This window comes from Tachysurus vachellii, chromosome 16 (assembly GCF_030014155.1).
Source record: "Tachysurus vachellii isolate PV-2020 chromosome 16, HZAU_Pvac_v1, whole genome shotgun sequence".
Taxonomy (NCBI): Eukaryota; Metazoa; Chordata; class Actinopteri; order Siluriformes; family Bagridae; genus Tachysurus; species Tachysurus vachellii.
The window spans coordinates 9,090,308-9,114,035 of NC_083475.1; the positions used below are offsets into that span (position 1 = coordinate 9,090,308).

At 37.2% G+C, this 23,728-nt stretch overlaps 2 protein-coding genes across 4 annotated transcripts; both read left to right on the forward strand.

Moving 5' to 3' along the window:
* Positions 1-2,675: 2,675 nt before the first annotated feature.
* On the forward strand, positions 2,676-9,747 carry si:ch211-244b2.4 (uncharacterized protein LOC541512 homolog). 2 transcript variants are annotated; one of them, XM_060890046.1, is made up of 10 exons: positions 2,676-2,792; positions 3,037-3,119; positions 4,303-4,507; positions 4,800-4,941; positions 5,499-5,634; positions 6,090-6,210; positions 6,320-6,401; positions 7,644-7,758; positions 8,216-8,324; positions 9,410-9,747. In XM_060890046.1, exons 1-10 carry the CDS (start codon positions 2,765-2,767, stop codon positions 9,469-9,471), a joined length of 1,083 nt encoding a protein of 360 aa, XP_060746029.1. In that variant the 5' UTR covers positions 2,676-2,764; the 3' UTR covers positions 9,472-9,747. The 2 variants fall into 2 exon arrangements, with proteins under 2 accessions (XP_060746029.1, XP_060746030.1); XM_060890047.1 differs by having other exon boundaries at positions 4,306-4,507.
* A 2,962-nt stretch (positions 9,748-12,709) lies between these two features.
* si:ch211-244b2.3 (uncharacterized protein LOC557230 homolog) lies at positions 12,710-23,600 on the forward strand. 2 transcript variants are annotated; one of them, XM_060890013.1, is made up of 14 exons: positions 12,711-12,779; positions 12,912-12,937; positions 15,174-15,231; positions 16,006-16,063; positions 16,876-16,999; positions 17,093-17,255; positions 17,357-17,477; positions 17,562-17,649; positions 17,783-17,912; positions 18,035-18,140; positions 18,425-18,497; positions 18,660-18,723; positions 22,855-22,975; positions 23,118-23,600. In XM_060890013.1, the coding sequence occupies exons 4-14, from the start codon at positions 16,051-16,053 to the stop codon at positions 23,171-23,173; spliced, it is 1,059 nt and encodes a 352-aa protein (XP_060745996.1). In that variant the 5' UTR covers positions 12,711-12,779; positions 12,912-12,937; positions 15,174-15,231; positions 16,006-16,050; the 3' UTR covers positions 23,174-23,600. The 2 variants fall into 2 exon arrangements, with proteins under 2 accessions (XP_060745997.1, XP_060745996.1); XM_060890014.1 differs by lacking the exon at positions 18,660-18,723 and having other exon boundaries at positions 12,710-12,779.
* The last annotated feature ends 128 nt before the right edge of the window (positions 23,601-23,728 follow it).

Genomic DNA, 23,728 nt, shown 5'->3' on the forward strand with positions numbered 1-23,728 from the left:
TCAAACTGCTAAACTGACTGTTACTCCTTTTTTCACTTCTTCAAGCTGTTTTCTGCCCAGTCAGAGATTAGTTCCCCAGCTATGAGTGTTTTTTTTCCACAATAATGCATGCTCCTCATGGTTAGCTTCCAAATTAGCTGGTTTCCACCTTATATAGTGTGGACTAATGAGCCATGCCATACTATTTTCCTTTGTGAATAAAGTGTTTAAGCTTCCTGGAAGCCCAGTGTGAATACCATTTAAATGTCCACTGCCTTTAACCTTTTTAGAGAATTGTTTTTTTTATTGATGCCCCTTGTGATGGCTTCACAGCAATGCCAGTGCAGTTGTGGTGTTGTGGCTCCAAATGCACCCAAGGAGCTTTTTACACAAATGAACTTAATAAACCACATGCTTTATATTATGCATCTGCATCACTCCCTTGTCTCTTGTTGTGTGGATTTATTTCAAGATTATAGATGGCATGTGAGATAATATCATCTTCATAGACCCCTTTTAGTAAGCTTGTTCAACCAGTTAGTGGAAAATGTGCAGTAATTGTGTTCTGCAACTGTGTGTAAAAATACTGTTATTCTAAGGACAGGTGCAGAACAAGAACTTTCTCAATTCTATTAAAATGTTTTTTCTTTTTTCTAGGTTAATATTCGCACTCATACACTCATTTGCATGTATATATTCAACTGTACACCCGTGTTTATATTTATATATCATTCATCTATAAAGAATTTAAGAACAAATTTATAATTAATTTTAATTCTGGTGCAATTTATGTGTACATTTTAAAGGTTTTAGTTTATGTGAGGTTGTTATATGTTAAAGCAGTGAATTCTGGTTCTACAAAATACTGAATTAAGGGTCTTAATACTTTTTTAATTTTATAAAAATCAAAGATCTAAAACTTTTTTCTAAAAGCTTTTTCTATTACAAATATCTATGTCTAAACTTTACATTTTAAATTAAAGCTGTAACAAACTCTGAAGGGACTGAATACTTTCTTTATTATTCTGATTTTGTATTTTATTTTATTTTTAAAATCTATTTTAAATACTTTTTTGAAATTTTCCTCTCAATTCCTTTTATCAAGGTCAGTAAAAAGCGTACATGTCGTACTGTGTATAATTGTGTACTGTATGTGGCAAAATTAGAATTTGAATTCTATCCAAATCGTTTATATTTATGTGTAAGCATCAAAGACAAAAGTATGGATATGTCTCTTCTGGTATTTTTCTTTCTTTGGACTTTCTGGTCTTTCTTTCTTTCATTCTTTCTTTCATTCTATCTTTACTGATGCAGGAGGATCTCAATAAGAGCAATGGTGTTCACAACAGAGCAGACTCCAGAAATCCAAGGCTCCTAACACAATCTCCTCGTTCCCCATCTGTTAGTATGAATCTGCACATCTTTCTGTAGGATTTCATGTCACCACATTAATAAGATTGACTGATAAGACTATTTAGTTGAAACAATCAACTTTACTGCACCATAGAATGACTAGCATAACTTCATAACTGCTAGGACAAAACAACATGCCATTAATTATATCAAATGATATGTGCAGTATTATCTTAATTCTCAAGCATTATATTGTATATATTTTATATATAGCATATTTCATTTATATTTCATTTATTTATTTATTTATTTATTTTTTATTATTTCTCTTACTCTGTAAAATAATAATTAATAAAGTTCTATCTTATTTTATTTTATCTTTTGTAGCAACTGAGCCAGCCGGCCCTATACGCTCACTACGCAAGTTGCGTAGGGCCCCGCCAATTACGCAAGGCCCCGCCTCCCCCTGCCTCATTTTACAGCGTGTGTTAATGTTTACTGTGTAGATGACAATATGAAGCAGAGCTATCCATCTGGCCATGAAAAGAGAAAAAAGAAACAAAATGAGAGTGAAATTCGAGAACAGCAATCAGGGAAACTTGTGTTCTCTTCAAGTTTGATGTCAGCAAGAGCAAATAACAGAAAGTTGATGTGATTCTGTCTCTAGTCTCTATCTGACTAGCTAAATTAGCTGTGCAGTGCTGCCAGTGCAAATGTGAATGTGTGACAAATGGTTTACATGGCTCACGGGTCAGGTAGGAGGGCCCCTTAGCAGAATTTTGCTTAGGGCCCCAGGGAGGTCAGGACCGGCTCTGTGTAGCAAATACATTCAAGTGGGACATGACAGTGAAAATGTCCCAGAGCTGTGATACCAAACATATAACAGCATTGGTACATTTCTTTTCAGAAAGGTCATAAGGGCATGTGGTATGTGGTAGCTCAGTGGTTAAGGTTTTTGACATCGTAAGGTCATTGGTTCAAATCCCAGGTCCACCGAGTTGCCACTGCAGAGCCCCTGAGCAAAGCCCTTAACCCAAGGCCCTTATCATTTGCTCAATAAACTGAAATAAAAAATGTAAGTCACTCTGGATAAGTGTCTGCTGTAAATGTAAAATGTAAATGCATGTGTTTGTGAGTTATTGTCATAAGCATAATGTAGTTGCACTATTATCCACAAGATGGCAGCACAATGCAACAATTTACAGCGTTACATTCTGGGGCCACCGAGTGACCATAATTATGCTTTAAAAATAAATACGTCTTTTAGCAAAGTTTTAGATACTGTTATTTTAACCGGCAATGTCACCTGTTATAGATATCTTCCAAAAAAAATAGACTTGATTAAATTCATAGTGACGCTGTTAGAACATTGCTGGCCTCTTAAGACTTTGGGTGAAATGAAATTGAAAGTAATTTTATTTTAGTTCTTAACATGGCTTCAAACTATGAGTACGCATCTGGTAAGTCTCTGAAAAATGACTGATTTATTTGTATCTGAAAAAAAAAATGACTGGGAAATTTGTCTTAATGGTTTGTTACTAACTTGTTATTGTTTTTTTTATTGTTTTGTAGCTTGCTTTGAAATTTGTTGAGTAGTTTTAATTGTGTGGACTGTAACAGAGATTATAATTCTGTAAATTCTATTATGAAACTACTAGGCTATGTACCTGAGAGGGAAACTTGATGATTTTTCACTTTCTATAGATAGGAGTGTGTCAGATTTCAGCTCCAGTGACACAGATGAACAGTCAAATTCGGATTCCGATTCAGATGTAACAACACTACAGGTGACTTTTATATTTCACTTCTGTTTGCCTTCTGTTTTCACTTCATTCTTGTTTTTTACTTCACTCCAGCTGCCACTTCATTCTTGTTTTAAACTTCACTTCTGTTTACACTTCATTCTTGTTTTAAACTTCACTTCTGTTTACACTTTATTCTTGTTTTTCACTTCACTTCTGTTTACACTTTATTCTTGTTTTAAACTTCACTTCTGTTTACACTTTATTTTTGTTTTAAACTTCACTTCTGTTTACACTTTATTCTTGTTTTAAATTTTACTTCTGTTTGCACTTCATTCTTGTTTTTCACTTCACTCCAGCTGCCAGATAGTTTAGATACGAATACAGTATCTTTCACTTTCACTTTCAACTTGAAATATACTAGTTGGTTCAAATGAACTAGGCGTTTGTAAATAATTAAAGTTGAGTAAGGAAACTGAGAAAGGAAACTGATAAATTAGATTTAGGATTGTTCTATGATATATCAGAAAAACAAACATAAACAGAGAAACTGTGATATAAAGCTGTTAGAATTGACAAAACTCACTCGTATGCAGAGGATAACAATATTACAACACATGATTTGACTTTTTTGGGCATGTCCCAAAAGATATATACTAGATCTCTTCAATTTATGATGATTCAGTTGAATCAGAGGAGAAATGTCACTAGAAATAAATACGTTGTAATATTACACATATCAACACAGCAAAATCTAGATTTTCTTTTTTTTTTTTTTTTTTATGGTTTTTTTGTCTGTCTAATCTCATAACTGTAATGGTCAATTTATTAATTAATGTAAATAATGTCCTAATTTATTATTAGCACAATACACATATATAGGTAAAGAGATTCATATAAATTGTGAAATACTGTGCAAATAGCAGATAACCACTAGCAGATAATGCATTTGGCTTTAGGGTTTGTAATTATTTATATACAATCCAACAAAGTGCACTATAGGTAATACATGCAGTAATAAACACATTGTAATAACAATGATGACTGTCTAAACGGTATTTGGGCTGCTTCCTAAGTGCCTGATGGTTTAATCAAAACACTAACTAGTCATGAAGTCTAGCACTGGGAACAAAGTTTAAAACTGTTAAAGAGAAACCTGTGTGCAGAATGAAGATTGTGTAATGTTAGTGGTTATTTAAAGTCTTGACTGTTGTCTGTGACCCAAAAGCAGGCCTGCACATACTACAACAAAGGCAACTGTCGCAATGGTGCGAGGTGTCAAGACCTGCACGTCTGCAAATATTATTTGAAAGGCTCTTGTCGCTATGGCAACAAATGTCGCCTTAGTCATGTTATGAACTCCAATCAAGAGAAGAAGGGTCGTGGCAGAAGGACTCAAAGACACAGAGAGCGCAGTCGCAGCTCCTCAAATGGTATGTGCTGTTTATATATTTATTATATATATATAAATATAACAATTAAAGCTTTTAGTTTGAACCCTTTTTGCAAACCCTTTGTGGATCACAAACATCCAACCAATCAGGTGTCTCAACCTTCCTGTCAATCATGTTGCCTGTCAAGTCAGAAAGCTCCACCTCTTGCACTAGCATTCAGGTTTTCAAGCCTATATAATGTATGTGTATTTGTTGATGTGGCTTTGCAAGAAATATTAAAGGAAGGATTTTTATTTGTTATAAAACAGCTTTTTGACTTATTATCTTCCAGACGACACAGACAGCAGCAAGCCATATAGATGGCAGTTGAATTTGGGAAACGGCTGGGAGGATGTGGCCAATGATTACATCCTGGAAGCTCAGTTCTCAAGACCTAACACTAAAGGCATCAGGATCTTCAACACTCCCTGTGGGTATGTATGCCAAGCAAATTTTTCACTAGGCTTTCACATGCCATTTGTTTCACATGCCATTTGTTTTTGAGCCAGCTAATTTTTTTTATTCCTTTTACACATCTGCATACATATAACTATAAATGTGATGGGAACTGCTAGCTCAGTGACGAAGGTGTTGACCTACTAATCGGAAGGTTGCATGCCTTAGATGTAAATTTAACCAGTATAAGAAGAGAAGGGCTGTAATAGTAGTCTGGTGTAAAACCATATCACTTTAACACCCCTAACAACCCCAGTTCCATGATAGTGGGAAGGAATATGCGACATAACCACAAAGCTATTTATGATGAAAGTGGCTAAAGCAAAAAGTAGCAGTATATGACATATGTGTAAATGTTGTTAACTGTATACTATGCCAGTTATGTGACTGTGAAAATATGGCTTAACTGTTAATCCATGATGAATAATTTGAGTATCTTCAAGATAACAAAATAGGCTTTGTTATTTAATATACATTTTATTAATCATTTTAATGCCCTGATCATCCACCACAAATGTTTCATTTGCATATGTAGTGCTTTGTCTATCGACTTTACAAAAATGCGCATCTTAAAGAAGGACAACGTGCGAGTCAGGCGCAAAGGCTCCCGTCACAGTGATTGGCTATGGTATTACCAAGGCAACAATGGCTGGCATGAGTACGGGAAGAAGGTAAGCTGTACGGATGTCAAAATTGCCTCATCAATATCTCTTGAAATATATGTGTGTGCATATTAATACAGAAAATAACATGCAAAAGGAAAAAGAGGAACATGAGACAGAATAGCTATTGCATATGAAAGAGCAAAAGAGCACATTTTCTCCTTTGCATGTTTTCCTACTTTATACACTACAATATTGAAGATACTATATTCTGCAAAATTGAATGAACTGTATACAGTATATAATAGTTTGTTTCCAGAAACAAAGCTTGGTCATCTTCATATCAGTTCCAACAGAGAATTAACAGTTTTGTTTTGTTTTGTTTTGTTTTGTTTTGTTTTGTTTTGTTTTGTTTTGTTTTGTTTTGTTTTGTTTTGTTTTGTTTTGTTTTGTTTTGTTTTGTTTTGTTTTGTTTTGTTTTGGAAGAGGAATGGATTTAGAATAAGATTTGAATGCATTCACAGGATGCACAGGGGAACGTCAGTCCAGTTGATAGCTCCAGGTTGGAAAGTGAGTTCCAGAAGAACAGGTGTGGCACTGTTCACTTCACCATCAAATCCACCAACTATGACATAAGATTTAAAGGTAAGTGACAGGAACTTTCACAGAAACGAAAATGAAAAGAAAAAAGCTGTAGATGCAGTCAGACATTTTGGGTGTAATTTGACATACAGTAATTTGTGTCTTTTATTAGACATGAGTCAGAAAAACTTGTCCACAGGCCACAAAAGAAGGATCAGAAGACGTCCGATATATGTTTCTCCTGAGGATGGAAGGTAATTGGCACAATCACAAATACCTGGGCTTTCTATACACAAACCATGTATATACACACCCATGCCAATCTTTTCATCTTAAATTATGTGTTATATATCATGATTTAGATTTGGTCATAATAGCTAATCTTAGAAGAATATTGAGGTTGGAGATAGATAGAGATAGATCCTATTGCACTATTTACAGTCTTTGGGAAAGGAAAATACACCATGCTTCAATTTTATGTTTTAGTGGTAAGGGCCTGAAAAACAATTGTCTGGTTTGCAAACAAACTTGTAACCTCATGACGGTATACCCTATAACTCAGTAATATGCAATCTTTATCTGTCAATTTTGGTCTGTGTTTCTTTGAGTTTATTTGTTTTAACATTTATGGCATTTGGCAGGTGCCCTTATTTAGAGCAACTTACATTTTTATCTCATGTTATACAACCTAAGAGCATTGCTCAGAGGTCCAGTGTGCCAATCTTCCAATTGGTAATCCAGCACCTTAACTAAAAGGCTAGCACATCCCCCATTTTATGCATAGATCTCTTAAGGTCCTACCACAGCATCTCAATATGATTGAGGTCTGGACTTTGGCTTTAACATTTTTTTCTTCTGAAATCATTCAGATTTGAATTTGCTAGTTGATTTTGTATTGTCCTGTTAAATGACCCAATTTCGGCCCAAGTGGCTGCATGTTTGTCTCAAGAATCTTCTGATATAATTAAGTTTTCATCGTTGTTTTTATGACAATGAAGGTTTCCCAGGTGGCTGCAAAACAAACCTAAATCATTACAACTCCACCTCCATGCTTGACAGATTGTTTGAAGTGTTTGTGCTGTGTTATACGGTATAAATGTGGTAGAACCGCCTTGCCGTCAGATCACCAAAGAAGCTTGAGTGTGAAGATGTTGCCTTAGCAACTCTGTTTTCCCTGCACCGTGACCTTTAATATTCATGACTTATTGCATGGAAGCAAAAGGATAGCAGAGTTGTGTAAGAAAGCAGTGCTGAAATGCTACACATCCTGTTACATAAATAGAGTAGAGTTGTATACGTGCCATAAAATGATTGTGTTTAGGGCCACATTAAGGCAAGGACACAAAGAATCCCACCATTTAGAGTGATTCTCCAGCATATCTAGGTAGTATGTGATATTGTGAGAACAAACATGTTTGCTGAAATGAATCAACTCAACATTCATTGCATTCCTGCAATAAGTCAAACTGGTTTGTCAAATGTTTATGTTTTGTCAGCCAACTGAAAAAAGTGACAACTATGCTGAAGAAAGCGTGGCCGTCCTCATCTAAAAAGACTCCTCTGTGGCAGTACAGTGGGAGAGGAGGAAACTGGCATAGTTTTACACAGCGAGTAAGGCTTCTTTTTGCACACATACACACACAAGTCTTTTCCAAACCCCACACAACAACTGTGATGTGGGGCCAGGCTTCATATCTGACACATACACACAGGGACTTAGGACCTCACACAAAATAATGTACTTATTTTGTTCATATGTTGTGTACATGGAGTGAAATCATACACTGACACAGAGGATTTACTCTTCACAGAACTAATGTGCATTTGAGAAATGTGGAAGAACTTCCTAGTAATTGTTTTCTGTTTTAATGTCATGTTAGGTTGCTTGTTATAGATGAAATCAATATGTTACAGATAATATTAAAGCAAATCATAAACTAATACACAATACAATCAATCCTGCTGTCTCTCTCTGACAGACCTGAGAAGTTTTAAAGGTTTGTATGGTATGTGATACTGTATGCATTTTGTGTAACCTCTCTCTCTCGCTATCTCTCTCTCTCTCTAGGATTGCTGTAACATATCAAGTGCAGACATTGAGGCAGAGTACCAGAATAACCCTCAGGGCTCCATGAACTTCACTGTTAATGGAGATCAGTATAAACTGAACTTCTCACGTACGAAAGCAAACTCTTGTGTTCTTTTTGAGATTACGTGATCATAAGTGACTAATCTATTATTGAATATCAGTTCAATCAGTGATGCAGACACTGATGCAGTGATAAAAGGACTAAAGCAACTAAAGGACATATTATGGCTTATGTTGAATTTGCTATGTATTATTTAATTTCATCTGCATTCTGTTGTTTGTGTCTTTTTGGCTATTTAAGATATAATCTGGATTTTCACACTGTTAAACGATATTATTGCTCCAGTCCATCTTAAGATGGCATTTTAGCTTTTGGGTGTGCCACATGATGTTTCTATCAGGTGTTATTTAGATCTAAATAAGAAGTTAAATAACCCTTTTTTTGGTCAGTTTGGCTGACAATGAATATTCTATATGACTATGAATAGTAATTCATCTTAACCAATAGTAGAAGAAGTGCACTTTAGATGATATGGGGATTGTTTTACACTTCATGTGCTCAATGCTCGCAGCTTCGCATATGTACGCTGACGCTGGACGGTAAAATGTTTTTAAAAAACATTTTAAAAATTCACTGTATTCTGCTGAAGGTAGCATAATGTGCATTCAACATTATTGGCTTATACTTCTGATTAGTAAAATAAACTGTTAGTGTACTGTTGGAGATGATACTACCCTTCTAAAAATCATACATTACACAGCAGAATGCACAGTTTATAGTACATGTATGTCATTTGGGAGATGGCTCATGTCACTGAAACACACATTTGTAAATAACAGTACTCTAATAATAAAAAGAGCTGGATGTAGTGTTGTAAGATTGTCCAATGTGTTTTACTGATACAGAAATGTCTGTATTTATTCAATCGCAATTGAATATATTGTTTCAGGCTTCTGTCTACTTTTTACAGCCTAGAAATTAGTCTGACACCAGCATGGAAATAGCCACTCAAAAAAGGGGAAATGCTTGTCACTATTTCAATGCAATTTAATGTACTGTAGTTCCCTTTCTGAGGCAAATGAAACTTCTTGTAATTACAAATTGCTTTTTAAAGATGATGCTGATTTTAGATGGAATGAGGTTTGCTGACTTTGGACTTTTTTTTTCAACAGGAATGACTCAAACCAACCTGAAAACGCAAGGCACTCGCAATATCAGACGTGTGATGCAGTGATGTTACTCTCGCAGCAGGTTTTGGATATTTGCACAGGATACAGAATAATGTGTCTGAATAATGCATGTACTGATGGTGATGGTAGTGATAGTTAACCTGTATTAAATTTACACACAAATTTTGCATGCTGCCATTTAAAGTTACTCAATGTCCTGAAAATACTGTGCTGTTGTAGTACTCTATGTAGTAAACCTATTCACAAAAAAATATTTTGATTAGTTACTAGACTTTTCTGTGTGATTTATATGCCAATAAATATTTTCACAAATGCAAGAACCATATGAAGAGCTGCAGACTTTTTTTTAGTATTACCACATGCTTTCATTTATTGTTCTTCATTTTTGCATAATTAATAAAATTACATTTGCCAGAACTGTTTAATGAAATGCATTAAATGAAACGAGCAAAACAATTGTTTCTTTTTTAGAATTACTTAAGAATTATTATACAGAGAAGTAAAGATTTTTTTTTGTTCATTACTGTATATTAAGAGGTTCACACACACACAATCAGTCATTCACAGTATAATGTGGAGTGGAAAGCTTTTGACTGTCCAGGGAATTTACACGAGAAGAGAATTCGGTGGCTTAGTGGTTAGCATGTTCGCCTCACACCTCCAGGGTTGGGGGTTTGATTCCCGCCTCCACCTTGTGTGTGTGGAGTTTGCATGTTCTCCCTGTGCCTTAGGGGTTTCCTCCAGGTACTCCGGTTTCCTCCCCCGGTCCAAAGACATGCATGGTAGGTTGATTGACATCTCTGGAAAAATTGTCTGTAGTGTGTGATTGCGTGAGTGAATGAGAGTGTGTGTGTGTGTGTGTGCCCTGCGATGGGTTGGCACTCCATCCAGGGTGTATCCTGTCTTGATGCCCGATGACGCCTGAGATAGGTACAGGCTCCCCGTGACCCGAGGTAGTTTGGATAAGCGGTATTCTCTGCTCCTGTTTGGTGCTGAAGCATAAATAAACTTATTTGACTTGTAAGGAAGAGATTGTTTTCCTGTCACCAGTACTGTTGGCTCTCTTTTTCGTCATTATCAGAGATCACGTTCAACACGACAGTGTCATCAGAAAATGTGACAATGGTGGTAGTGTTAAGGTTGGAGTGGAAGAACTCAAGGATCATCCATAGAGCCCTAATTGATTCAGCCTCACTGAACACATTTGGGATGTAACAGAACACCAACTGCCCAAAGACCTCCTCACCCTAAAATCAATGCCTGACCGCACTAATGATTCAAGTCATTTTATTTTATTTGTGTAGCACTTTTCACAATGGGCATTGTCTCAAAGCAGCTTTACAGATTATAAGAAATATAGTACCAAAAGTTAAAAATTAATATTAGACATATTTAAATGTGTTTGTATTTATCCCCAACAAGCAAACCTGAAGTGACTATGGCAAGGAAAAACTCCCTTAGATGAAAGAGGAAGAAACCTTGAGAGGAACCAGACTCAAAAGGGAACCTCATCCTCATTTTGGAGACACTGGAGGGTGTGAATATAATTTGTTTTAAACACCAGAGAGTGTTATTATGAATAATATTTTTCTACAGTCACATACAGTCTGACAATTGTGTATTGATTAGGAGATTGTTGTCCTCAAAGACCACATGTAGTTGGCATCTTCTCTATCTAAAATCATCATGAAGCAGAATCCAACTGGAGCTGGTACGTCTTTTGATAATTTAGGATCCTCACAGGGTTGCCCTCTTCTCACTGAAGGTCCGAAATCTTCATGAAGCAAAACAACTGGAGCTGGTACAATCTCTGGATGCCTTGGGATAGGTTGCAGTTTGTTGTTGATTCTAAACTTAACAGGTAGCCGGTGTAGAAATGATAAAATTGCAATTATATGATCACATTTTCTTGACCTGGTTAGAACTCTGGCAGCTGCATTTTGGACTAACTGTAGCCTATTTATTAAAGATGCAGGACAACCACCTAGTAATGCATTACAATAGTCCGGTCTGGAGGTCAAGAATGCATGAACTAGCTTCTCAGCATCAGATACAGACAGGATGTTTCTCAACTTGGCAACATTTCTAAGGTGGAAGAAGGCTGTTTTTGTAATATAAGTGAGCTGTCTAATACTAATACCAGGTCTTTCACTGATCAGCTAGTAGTTACAGTACATCCCTCTAAATGGAAGTTGAATTGTGAGCACTTCTGTGTACTGGTTTTTGCACCAATAGGTAATATTTCTATCTTTATCAGAATGTAACAACAGAAAACTTTAGGTCAACCAATCTTTTGTATCTTTAACACATTCAGTTGACCGAGACAATTTAGATATTTCATCTGGTTTTGATGACATAAATAACTGGGTATTGTCAGCATAACAATACAAGCTAATCCCATGCCTTCTAACGATATTTCCCAAGGAAAGCATGTATACTGAGAAAAGCAGAGGTCCTAAAACTGATCCTTGAGGAACCCAATATTTCTCTGGCATTAAACTGGATAGTTTTCCATTGAAATACAAAATCATATTGATCAGACAGGTAGGATCTAAACCATCTTTAAAGCCTATCCCTGAATACCTGTGAAATTTTTTAAGCAGATGCTGAAGCTAAAAACAAGTCATTTGTCACATGGTCTGAAGCTCACAAGTCATTTTTTTATTTTTATTAGCGCAGCTTCTGTGTTACGATGAGGCCTGGAACTTGACTGAAATGAAAAGATATTGTTCTCCTGCAAGCATAATTGAGCAGACAAATCAAATCAAATCAACCAAATCAAGTCGACAACCTTTTCTAATATTTTAAACAAATGTTGGGCTTGAAATGGGTCTGTAACTTGATAATTCATTATAGGATCTAATTTAGGTTTCTTAATAAGGGGCTTAATAACTGGAATGAAGTGTTCAAACAGTGCATATGGGTGTGATGGCCAGGTGTCCACATTCTTTTAGTCATATATAGCATTTATTACTAAATTTAGGCAGGTGGGTTCACATGAATGCTGTAATATTGTACTGTAATCTCATTTTGATTTTCTCAGACAGCACTATTTTGTACTAACCAAATTCAGCTTATATAAATGTTAGTATATGCAAAAAAAGCACAGAAAGCAGTTTTTAGCTTGTCAAGATTATCCTTGCTTTAATGTGTAGATTGCAGTTAAAACTTCAGATTCCGTATGAGTTTCTAGAAACTTCCTGGTACACACAGCCTAGACAAACATAAGGGCTTCAGTAGAAAAAACAAAGGCGTGCTTCATGATTAGCATAATAAAATTAGTGAAACAGAAAAGAAACCGAAAGCAAAAAAGCTCTTCTCAGCTCAGTTCCAGGTCTACTGCCATTCACAAGTAAGTGTGTTAGTTTCCATCTACATTAATAAATAAGGTTGTGTGCTAAAATATGGTACAGTATCATGGCTAATTTAATCTATAGTTTACTCTAAACCGGTTTCTTATTTTCTTTGTTTCTTTTATTTATAGTGTTTACACTCAGCAACACAGATTTGGTAAGTTGCCAAATACTTTTCTCAGTTTAACCTACATTTTAAAATGAGCTGAATTTAGGTGCTGATGTTGTGTTTAAGATAGTGAAGAGCGGGGTTAGTTGGTGCAGTTTGGTTGTGTACTGTATGTTAAAACAAGCAATATTTGTGATAACCCTTTTACAGTTTAGTTTATTAGCCTCATTTCTTTTTGGGCCAAACACAAACACACACAAATCCATTCATTCATTGGGCTCGTCTAGTCATGTGCTTTGAACATGAATACATTTATCATATAAAAGCATTACATCTGTAACTTCACTGGTTATGTAACGTCGCGAGTGCCTTTTAGACAAATCCTCGGGCATCATCATGCTTATTTATACTATCTCGGTCACGCACCTATAATTAGCGCTACTCGTGACACCAGCGCACGCTGTTATTTAAGACCCCGAGAGTCTCCGCTCGGCGCGCAGATATAGTCTGTGCTGAAGAGTAGTATGGGGACTATGCAGAGCGCAGAGGTTATCCAACCCGCTTCTGTGCCTTTCCCCAAGTATCTCTTTTGGGTCCCATTGTCGGTAGCGCTTACGGCACACCGGAGCAATGTCTCTTCGGATCGAACCCCGCTTCGGGCGTTCCCTGTAAACACAAGCACTCCAACTTTCCCTGTTATTACTTTTGGTTGCATATATATATATATATATTTACTCTATGTATATTCCCTTGCACTTATTTATTTATATTTACACATTTATATATCCTTTCATCACTCCATGCCCAGCCACACGCTTTCTCTATCTGCTCCGGACACCTGTCCTCTTACCCCTTTCACTATCCTCTAGCACTGAGGTATTCAACTAAAATTTAAAGAGGTCCAGTAAGAGAAAATTTCTTGAAAGAAAGGTCCGGAAGATCATATAATGTCTAACTAGTTAGTGTGATATATATTTAAGTAGCCTAGTAGTTGTATCAACATCTGCAAGCAATCAATACCTGACTGTCAAATCAAACAATTCAGTAATTCAAAAATTTTTTGACAATATTTATTGTCACGTAACACAGAACTGAACATATGTATGATTGTAGACATGTATAATGTTCTCTCATTAAATAAATAAAAGTAGGGCTACATTTCTAAATAAGAGAAAATAAATAAAATGTGAAAATTGTGTATGTTTAAATAAGGTGCTTAACTTTCCCTTTTATATCTCAGTGAGAGAACTGAGCTCTGGCTTGGCTTGGGTTAGGGTTAGGGTTAAACCTGGGCTTGAATGGAGTCAGGGCAGTTCTCATACACATGTGGAGGTGCTCATTAGTGACCCTGGAATATTTAGTTTGGATTATGTTCATTGTAGAGAAAGCTTCCTCACAGTTGAATGTAAAACATGGTCAGGATGTATAGGGCTACTTCCCTCAGACCTGGGAAATCTGTCTCAGGAAATCTGTCTTCAGATTAGAGTGGATATGTTTGTTGAAAATTTTTTTTGTCGTCTCATAATGGCGTTTCACATTGCCTCATAATATGAGACACTCTGCTGAAGTGTGAAGTGTGAACAGAAATGAGTCTCCGTTGCACTCGTCTGTTTCTCTCCCTTTCTCCGTCTCACTCGTCTGTTTCTCTCCCTTTGTTTTCTACTTCATGTGTAACTTTACTCTAATTCTCTCTCATCTGTCTTGCACTGTTGAGTCGCAGTGTTTACTTCAGGAACGCACAGACTTGATTTGTCTGTGCGTTTACATTACCTTTACCGTAAAGACTGCAAAAGCTGCGCCGGTTAAAACAGAAGCGCTTCGTCAAGTTTAAAGCATAACCTTTTGTTTTGGCTGTAGGTCCGGGTCCGGATTGGGCAGATTCTGGGTCCGGACCCGGCCTGTTAGTGACCTATGGTCTAGGATAACACAAGAATCAAAACAAGAACCCTGTAATAATTCAAGTAGTTTTAAACAAATATAGGTACAAAAAAGAGATGTGATCTTTTTATTTTTTTGGCAAACCAAACAGCAATTTCAAAATACATTAAAAAAAATATAAAGCAACCAGATCTCCAGAATGTTGATCAAAATGGGACTCTTTTTTGCAAAAAAAAAAAAATGTTTGGGAGCTCCTCATAATAACCCAGAATTTAACACTGTGGTAACCAACATTGTAATAATTGTAACCCCGATTTTGTTACATATGAAATTAACCAGAAGCATAGAACAACATACAGGGCTTTTAAACCATTAAAAATCTTTTTTTTTTTTTTTTTTTTTATAGATACAGGAACCACATTAAGAAAACCTCACCACAAATTTCCAATTAATTAATTTTGCAGGTAAGTATAGATCGATATCATAGGTGTAGAAACCAGTTTTTGACTGAAACCCCTAGCTCTGATTCTTAAACACTGACATAAACATGAAAACAAACACGCAAATATATACTGATGTCTCATATAGGCTGTGTTTCTGCCTCACACCCTTTGTTTCTGAGTACTGGATTTACTATGACCCTGTCCAGGATAAAACAGTTAAAGAAAAAATAGCGTAGCCACACCGGCCATATATCCCATGCAAAGGAAGCATATTCTGAACAATTGGAAATATTTTTGGAGTAATAAAAAATGTCATAAGTAATAAAATATGAAAAATCTGTTTTTTTTTAAATCTGTAAACAGCTTTGCAAAGACCCACTGTCTTTCCAGCTATATTATATCAATATTGCCAATAATATTTTATCAGTTGTTTATTAGGTAATAATGTCATACACAATTGGAAAGATTAGAAAGCTTTTTAGAGGTTTTTAAGCTTCCCAAATGAGATATAATTGGAATGCAAAACGTGTTTGTAAGCGTATTTGGAATCTTTAAGGGTTTAGCAAAGTTTATGAATTCTTCAAATGAGTGAAATTCATTTTTCTCAACCAGAAAAACTGGTTCTTGCCAGTTGATGTTTCATTTCTCTAAGATATATACTGGTTTCAGTGTCAAGGCATAGTGGGAGATTTGGTTTAAAATTTAAATATTATCACAAAAAAACCTGTTCAGTTCTGTAATTTCTTGCTTTAAATTTAAAAAAAATGTACCAGATTACCATGTTCTCTTTTCCAGAAACAAGACACATTTCAACTAAGAAGACAAGTAGTTCATCAACAAATGAATACCTCGGGTAAAAACATTTAAACACATCATCTATATTACAATCAATCAATTTTTACAAGAGCTTCAGAAGTGACAGCTTTGTTTTTACATATGGTGTTAGACTGAGGTGACTGTTTTCAGACTATTTAAGTGTCCTCCAGTTCACCATCCCAAACAAACATTATAAAACATGCTATGTGCATGCTATGTAGTACACGATATAATTCATGATTAAAGCAGTGACATTAAAGGAGCACATGGGAGGGCAGCTAGATGGAAGCCAAGCTCAAACTTGGTCACCCAAAAGCACGTGGCAAATGTGATATGGTCTGATGAGAACAATACGAAGGTGCTGAAAAATGAAGTTTCACAAGCCTGCCTCTAGTTGCCTCTTTCCCAAACAAGCTGAACTTGTTACACTGGTGCCAAAACCCAGGGGAGATGAGAGGAAACCGGAAGAAGGCTCATGAAACTCAGTGCTTTATTTCACTATTTTGCTTTTCTGCATTTCAAGTTAATAGCTACACACAGCTCTGTGTGCTCCTCTCTCTCTGTGGCACACATCTCTCCAGCTTCTATCCCTGCCGCAACTCACTGCACCAGAGAACAATCAATAACACAATTTGGCACAGGTGTGTGATCATTACCACTCACTTCCCTCGGCCCCACCCTCCATTCACAAACCGGCATTCGAGCACACCCCTTCATCCACACAGGACTCCTATACAGGTGGAAGGAATCATGAATCGCAATTCATGTCGATTTTAGCGCAGAACCTTCAGGTATCTGCTCGTAAGCACACATCCATATCAATGCTTTTACTCCTTTATTGCTTCACAGGTAAACCCTACGAGTGGCAGCTGTTTGATGGACAGCAATGGTTGCAGATACAAAACGATATTATAATCGAGTATAACTACTGCCAGCCAGGAACAAAAGGGATCACCATTGATACAGACAAGGGGTGATTTTATATTAGCTTTTTTTCTGCATCATTATGTTGAGCTTATTTAATTGTGCTCTGATGAACATGCTTTGTTCCTCATTTTTTTGACAGACCTCTTTACATTGATTATGATGCCATGACAATAAACGCCTTGTTGTCCACGACTTTTGATGGCCTTGCTGTACGACGACTATCGTCTCTGTCTCACAATCAGAGAGAAGATGTGGGCTGGTACTACAAAGACAACAATTCCTGGTGTGAATATGGGTTACAGGTGAGGGACTTGCACATAGATGCTCATTTCTTGCAAAGAACTGTCTGAGGTGAAATTTCTCTGCTGTATATCCTGAACGTCGCACTTGTCATCCAACACAGGGATCAAGTAACAGCACGTCATCAATAAACAGTCGGGACATAGAGCAGCACTATAACTCCAATCCCACAAGCATCCTCCAGTTTATAACAGGAAAATATAAATACAATTTGAACTTCTCTGGTAATCATTTATCAAAATATCTAAATTTATCTTTTGTTAAATAATAATAATAACAATAATTATAAATGAAACATTTTTTTACAGCAATGATACAAACCAACCTGTCTACTGGCAAACAGAGAGAAGTGAGGAGGAGGCCAAAGTTTAACACCATAACCTATGTAAACAACAGGTGCAGCACTTTGATAAGATATAATTATATAATTAAATAACTGTGATAAGATATAATTTATGTGATAAAATTTGACAAAATATATGATTTTTTTTTAAAGAATTCCACTGTTCTGTTTTTATTTTGTGTACAGTCTGAACATTGACCCGTTTACATCGACCATAAACCCATCTCCATCAGCTACACATACTGCAAATGCATCCACAGAGGTATCCTGGCAGTTTATGGGTGATGAAGGCATGTGGACAGAGTATCAGAAACCAGTGAGTGATTCTCCTCCTAGCCAGAGATGCAGTCTTCATATGCAAAATCATTCAAGAATAATGTATCTTCAATGATAGAAGTGTCAGAGTTGTTTATAGTACTGTGTATCTGTTCTTTTAAGAGTTCTTCTCTGGAGAGTAGTGTGATAGAGAGAGAGTATCAGAGGAATCCACAAGGCCAGCTTGCTTTCACGGCTGGGCGTTACAATTACTCTCTCAATTTTAACGGTAAGTCCAACCTCAGCTCCAACCAATATTTAAAATGTTAATCATGGTCACATACTTTATACCCTTTGTTAGTGGCACTCCTTGATGACTTCCTGCCGCTCCCATACTAACAATTTAATCAAGTTTATTCATTTAGAGTTCTAAACGTATTACATTATGATACTTAAGCCTTTTTAAGAATGAGCTCTTTCCGCCTGGGTGCATACAATCTGTAATTTCTTACACTTTTCTATGATGAAGATATGATTTCTGGTGTGATTTCTGGTGTGACTTTATTCTTCCAGGTATGTACCAGATCAATTTGACATATAAAACAAGACGAGCTGTCCGGAGAGTCTCTGCAGATGAGAGCAACAGGTAGGGATCCTCCAATACATCAAGGATATCATGATTTTGTTTTAACACAAAATTATACAAACACAAGTTATAAAGTTAAAACTGAAACATCTGAAGGATTTAGTCATAACATAAAACTTTGTGATGTTTGTTTCCAATGACAATCCACCGTTCCCTCCACAGTACTCTTTGCCAAGCTTGCTGGCAGTTTAAAGATGTAGACGGCCGCTGGAAAGTCTTTGTTAAAGTAAGAGAAATTTTCATTAAAGACTATACAGTAAAAATTGTTTCATTAAGTTGCGAGTTTGGTATGGTCATCAACACTTACACAATGGTGGGCATAAGGGAGCTCATATATGCAGAAGAAGACAGATAAAACTTTTCTCTGAGTCTGTTATATTGCCCTGTGAGGCAAAAGAATCAGCAGTTGATTACCTAGCTTTATGTGAGCACATAAAGCTAGGTAATCAACTGCTGTTTCTTTTGCTTCCTCACATAAAGCTAGATAATCAACTGCTGTTTCTGTAATGACTGCCCAGAGGCGGAAGGTCTTAGATCCATAAGCAGACTATAATGGGGAATTAACACAATAAATTAACAGTAATCCAAAAAACAGGTGAAATGTCAAAACAGTGAAATCCAAAATACAGGCAAATAAATCCAATAACACACAGAGTAAATCAGAATCGTTTAAACAGAATATGGGTTATCAGAATTGAACACAATAGAATCAGCAGAGAAACAAATGGCTTGGTATGTACAGTGCCTTGCAAAAGTATTCATACCCACTGAACTTTTCCACATTTTGACATGTTACAACCACAAAGAAAAATGTATTTTATTGGGATTTTATGAAATAGACCAAAAGAAAGTGGCACATAAGTGTGAAGTGGAATAAAAATTATAAATGGTGTCTACATTTCTTTTACAAATAAATATCTGAAAAGCGGAAACCTAACACTGCACATCACCCTGAACCAACCATTCCCACCGTGAAACATGGTGGTGGCAGCATCATGTGGGGATGCTTTTCTTCAGCAGGGGCAGGAAAGCTGGTCAGAGTTGATGGGAAGATGGATAGAGCCAAATACAGGGCAATCTTAGATGAAAACCTGTTAGAGAATGCAAAAGACTTGAGACTGTGGCGGAGGGTCACCTTCCAGCAAGACAATGAGCCTAAACATACAGCCAGGGCTACAATGGAGTGGTTTAGATCAAAGCATGTGTTAGAATGGCCCAGTTAAAGTCTAGACCTAAATCCAATTGAGAATCTGTGGCGAGACTTGAAAATTGCTGTTCACAGATGTTCGTCATCCAGTCTGACTGAGCTTGAGCTATTTTGCATAGAAGAATGGGCAAAAATTTCACTCTCTAGATGTGCAAAGCTGGTAGAGACATACCCCAAAAGACTTGCAGCTGTAATTGCAGCGAAAGGTGGTTCTACAAAGTATTGACTCAGTGGGGCTGAATACAAATGCACGCCACACTTTTCAGATATTTATTTGTAAAAAAAATTTGGACACCATTTATCATTTTCCTTCCACTTCAAAATTATGTGCCACTTTGTGTTGGTCTAATCACAAAATCCTAATAAAATACATTTTTGTTTGCGGTTGTAACGTGTCAAAATGTGAAAAAGTTCAGTGGGCATGAATACTTTTGCAAGGCATTGCAACAGCGTACCTGACCAAGGACATAATGGGTGTTGGTAACACGCATTGAAATGGCGTTACCCCTGTGGACGAGTCTGTGAGGGAGTTCTGGGCATACTCGGCCCAGAGAAGAAACTCACTCCATCGATGCTGATTGTTTGCAGTTTGTCCGAATTTCTGGTTCAGCCATGTAGTCTGACCATTTGCTTGGGGGGTGATAACTGGAAGTAAGGCTAACGGTAATATCCAGTTAGTGACAGAAGGCCATCCACACCCGTGAGGTGAGCCGGGTTCCTCGGTCGGTTATGATATCCTAAGGGAGGCTGTAAATTCTGAACACTTGATTAAATAGTTCTCTGGCCATTTCCATGGCTGTAGGTATATTATTCAGCAGAATAGGGCAGCTGGCCTTTGAAAATCCATCTATAGTCAGAGTTTGGAAAGTCAGTTACAAAATCTTCCTATATGTGGGACCAGGGGCGCCATGGTATTGGGAGCTGGCAGAGGAGTCCTGCACTGAGCTGATGACTGGGTTTGGATTGTGCACATGCATGGCAGGCCTTCAGAAAGTTCTTTGTGTCCTGGAACAGAAAGGGCCACCAGAAGGCATTTTGGAAGAGAGAAATGCTTCTCGAGATCCCTGGGTATCCATGAGAGGTATGAAACCAGTGAATAACACGGTGCCGCAGGTTTGTTGGAACATAATATGCTGGTCATAATGTCCCATTGGACTTTGACCAGGAGAAAGGATGGAGATGAATGAGTTTGTAGCCACATGAAATGGCATCTGCTTGGCATTTTTTTGTTCCAGGCCGATAAGTTAAGGTGAAGTGGAAATGGGTGAAGAATAATGCTCATCTAGCTTGGCGTTGGGTTGAGTCTCTTGGCACCCTTTAAGTACTCCAGGTTTTTGTGATCTGTGATGATCTGGAACGGATGATTGGCTCTCTCAAGCCAGTGTCACCATTCCCTGAGGGCTTCCATTATGGATAAAAGCTCCCGGTTACCTATTTCATAATTGGCCTCGGCCGAATAAAACACGTAAGGGTAGACCTTCCCTGGATTGCAATGACATTGTGATAGTAGAGCTCCAATCACACAGTTGGAGGCATCTACTTCCGCAATAAATAGAATATCGGGATCTGGGTGTTGGGGTTGTGGTAAAACTCTGTTTGCAAAAGGCTGCTTCTGCATTCCTTGTTCAGTGAAGTCTCTTGGGATTACATTCAGAGGAGATCTGTGAGTGGAGAGGCCACGGCACCACTGTTCCAGATGAATCGGCAGTAGAAGTTGTCGAAACCCAGAAATCATTGCAACTCCTTGACTGTCATGGGTAATCTGTTACTGCATGGGTCTTGCTGGAATCAATTTCCACTCTCCTTTTGTGAGATAATGTATCCCAAGAAAGTAATGCTATTTTGATGAAATTCACATTTTTCCACTTTCACATACGGCTGGTGTAAACTCCCATCCTTTTCACATACGGCTGGTGTAAACTCCCATCCTTTTCCCATACGGCTGGTGTAAACTCCCATCCTTTTCCCATACGGCTGGTGTAAACTCCCATCCTTTTCCCATACGGCTGGTGTAAACTCCCATCCTTTTCCCATACGGCTGGTGTAAACTCCCAAAAAAAAGATCTGGCACAGCCAGAAAGGTGGAGGGGCGGATATACCCCGCTGCCAAGTTTCGTCAATGTATTCCTCCATGGCTACATTTTCGGGGTGGGATAGTGGGTAGATACGACCCATGGGTGGCATGGCAAATGAACAAATTGATAGAACAGTCCCATAGTCAATGGGGTGGAAGTGCAGTGGCCCGTTCTTTAGTGAAGACCTCTAAAAGGTCCCTATTCTCCTGCAGAATGGGTGTAGCTTCGCGATGTGTAGGGCCAAGGTGGTGAGACATAGGTTGACCATTGAGCTAGTTCCTTGTCTTGCCAACAGAATTTGTGTATATGAAGCCATGGGCAGGCCAAGATGATAGGGGTGGAAGGTTATATGACATAAAATGAAATTTACTCTAAATAAAAAAGACCCACCCATAAGGTGAGATGCAAAGTATACTGGGTGATGTAGCCCCAGAATGGACTTGCTGTCAACTGCTGTGATACAAAGGGGAGTAGTGCAGGGTGTTAGATGCAATTGTTTGATGACCTGACGATCAGTGGGATTGATTGCAGTGCCAGAATCCACGAGGGCTGTAAGACAATGAGTAGCATTATTAAGATAATTCTTCACAGGAACAAACAACTAAGTTTTGTTTTTGTTTTTTTTAAACTGGCCAACCTTGGTGCTTTGGGATGATGGTGACACTGGGCATAATTGTATATCACAGTTTGATTTTGGCATGTGTGTTTGTGCCTTCCTGGCACAACCCTCACATTTTATCCAGGCTTGGTACCAGCACTGAGTTAAGGACTTTGCAGCAGGGTCCCTGCCTGGGAATTGAGCCTATAAGAGTATGTGATCCTGTAGCTGGACCACCAGGGACTTTTTATATCCAATAGTACATTGCTTAAAATGTCTGTTTTAATGAAAATATTCTAACAAATCAGGTCTACATTGTGGGAATTTTCACAGTTGAACAGTTACATACATTATCTGCCTGCCACAAATTGCTACTTCAAAACACTGCACATTTTTATTTTGCACAGTTTTTACACTTAAAGTTAGTTTAAACATACTGTTACCCAATGTTACTGTAAAAACCATGTGTGTGTCTAGGGCACTGGGAAAGGGAAATGTACTGTCTCGATTCAGGAAATTGAGATGCAGTACCAGCAGAACACAGCAGGGATTTTACATTACAGCTCAGACCAGTTCAGCTACAAACTTGACTTCTCAGGTAAACATGCACAGTATTTAGATTAATACTACTAGTACTACTACTACTACTACTAATAATAATAATAATAATAATAATAATAATAATAATAATAATAATAATAATAATAAAGCAAAATTAACTACAATTTTCTTGTTTGCAGAAATGACCCAGACTAACTTGTCCACTGGTAAGAGGAGGCCAGTCCGACGTGTCTAACTTCAAGAGCTGGAGTTTATCTAGCATTTCTCAGGATGTTTATTCATTTTAAAACCTTTATTATACATCTTTACTTTCCGAGCTGCTGATCTGTATATCTGAAGTCCTATCAATTTTACTGCCTAAAAAACATCTCACCAGAACAATACCAGATTTGTGCATATTTGTATTAAAGATAGAAATTGGGCATCACTGTAAAAATATATTATTTACTGATAATTTAGTCTTCCCTGACATCTAATCACTGTTTACTTCATTTCTTTATCGTGTGGTTCATGGAATAATGTGCCTGTTTATTTGTGTCTGCTGTTATCACAGATCACTGGCATTTTTGTCATACTGTATAAACACATTGCGAAGATAATCTGTAACACTTAAATACCGATGTTTACTGTGCACTTTGATTAAACTTTATTTAAACATTAAACCTGCCTCTAATATGGAGTAAGTGGCATTTTAGACAAAATATAATCCAAACAATTGGGTCATTTCTGCTGTGGAAATTCAAACTTCAAGCTACACTGTCAGTATATCACACATCAGCTAGCTACTGTA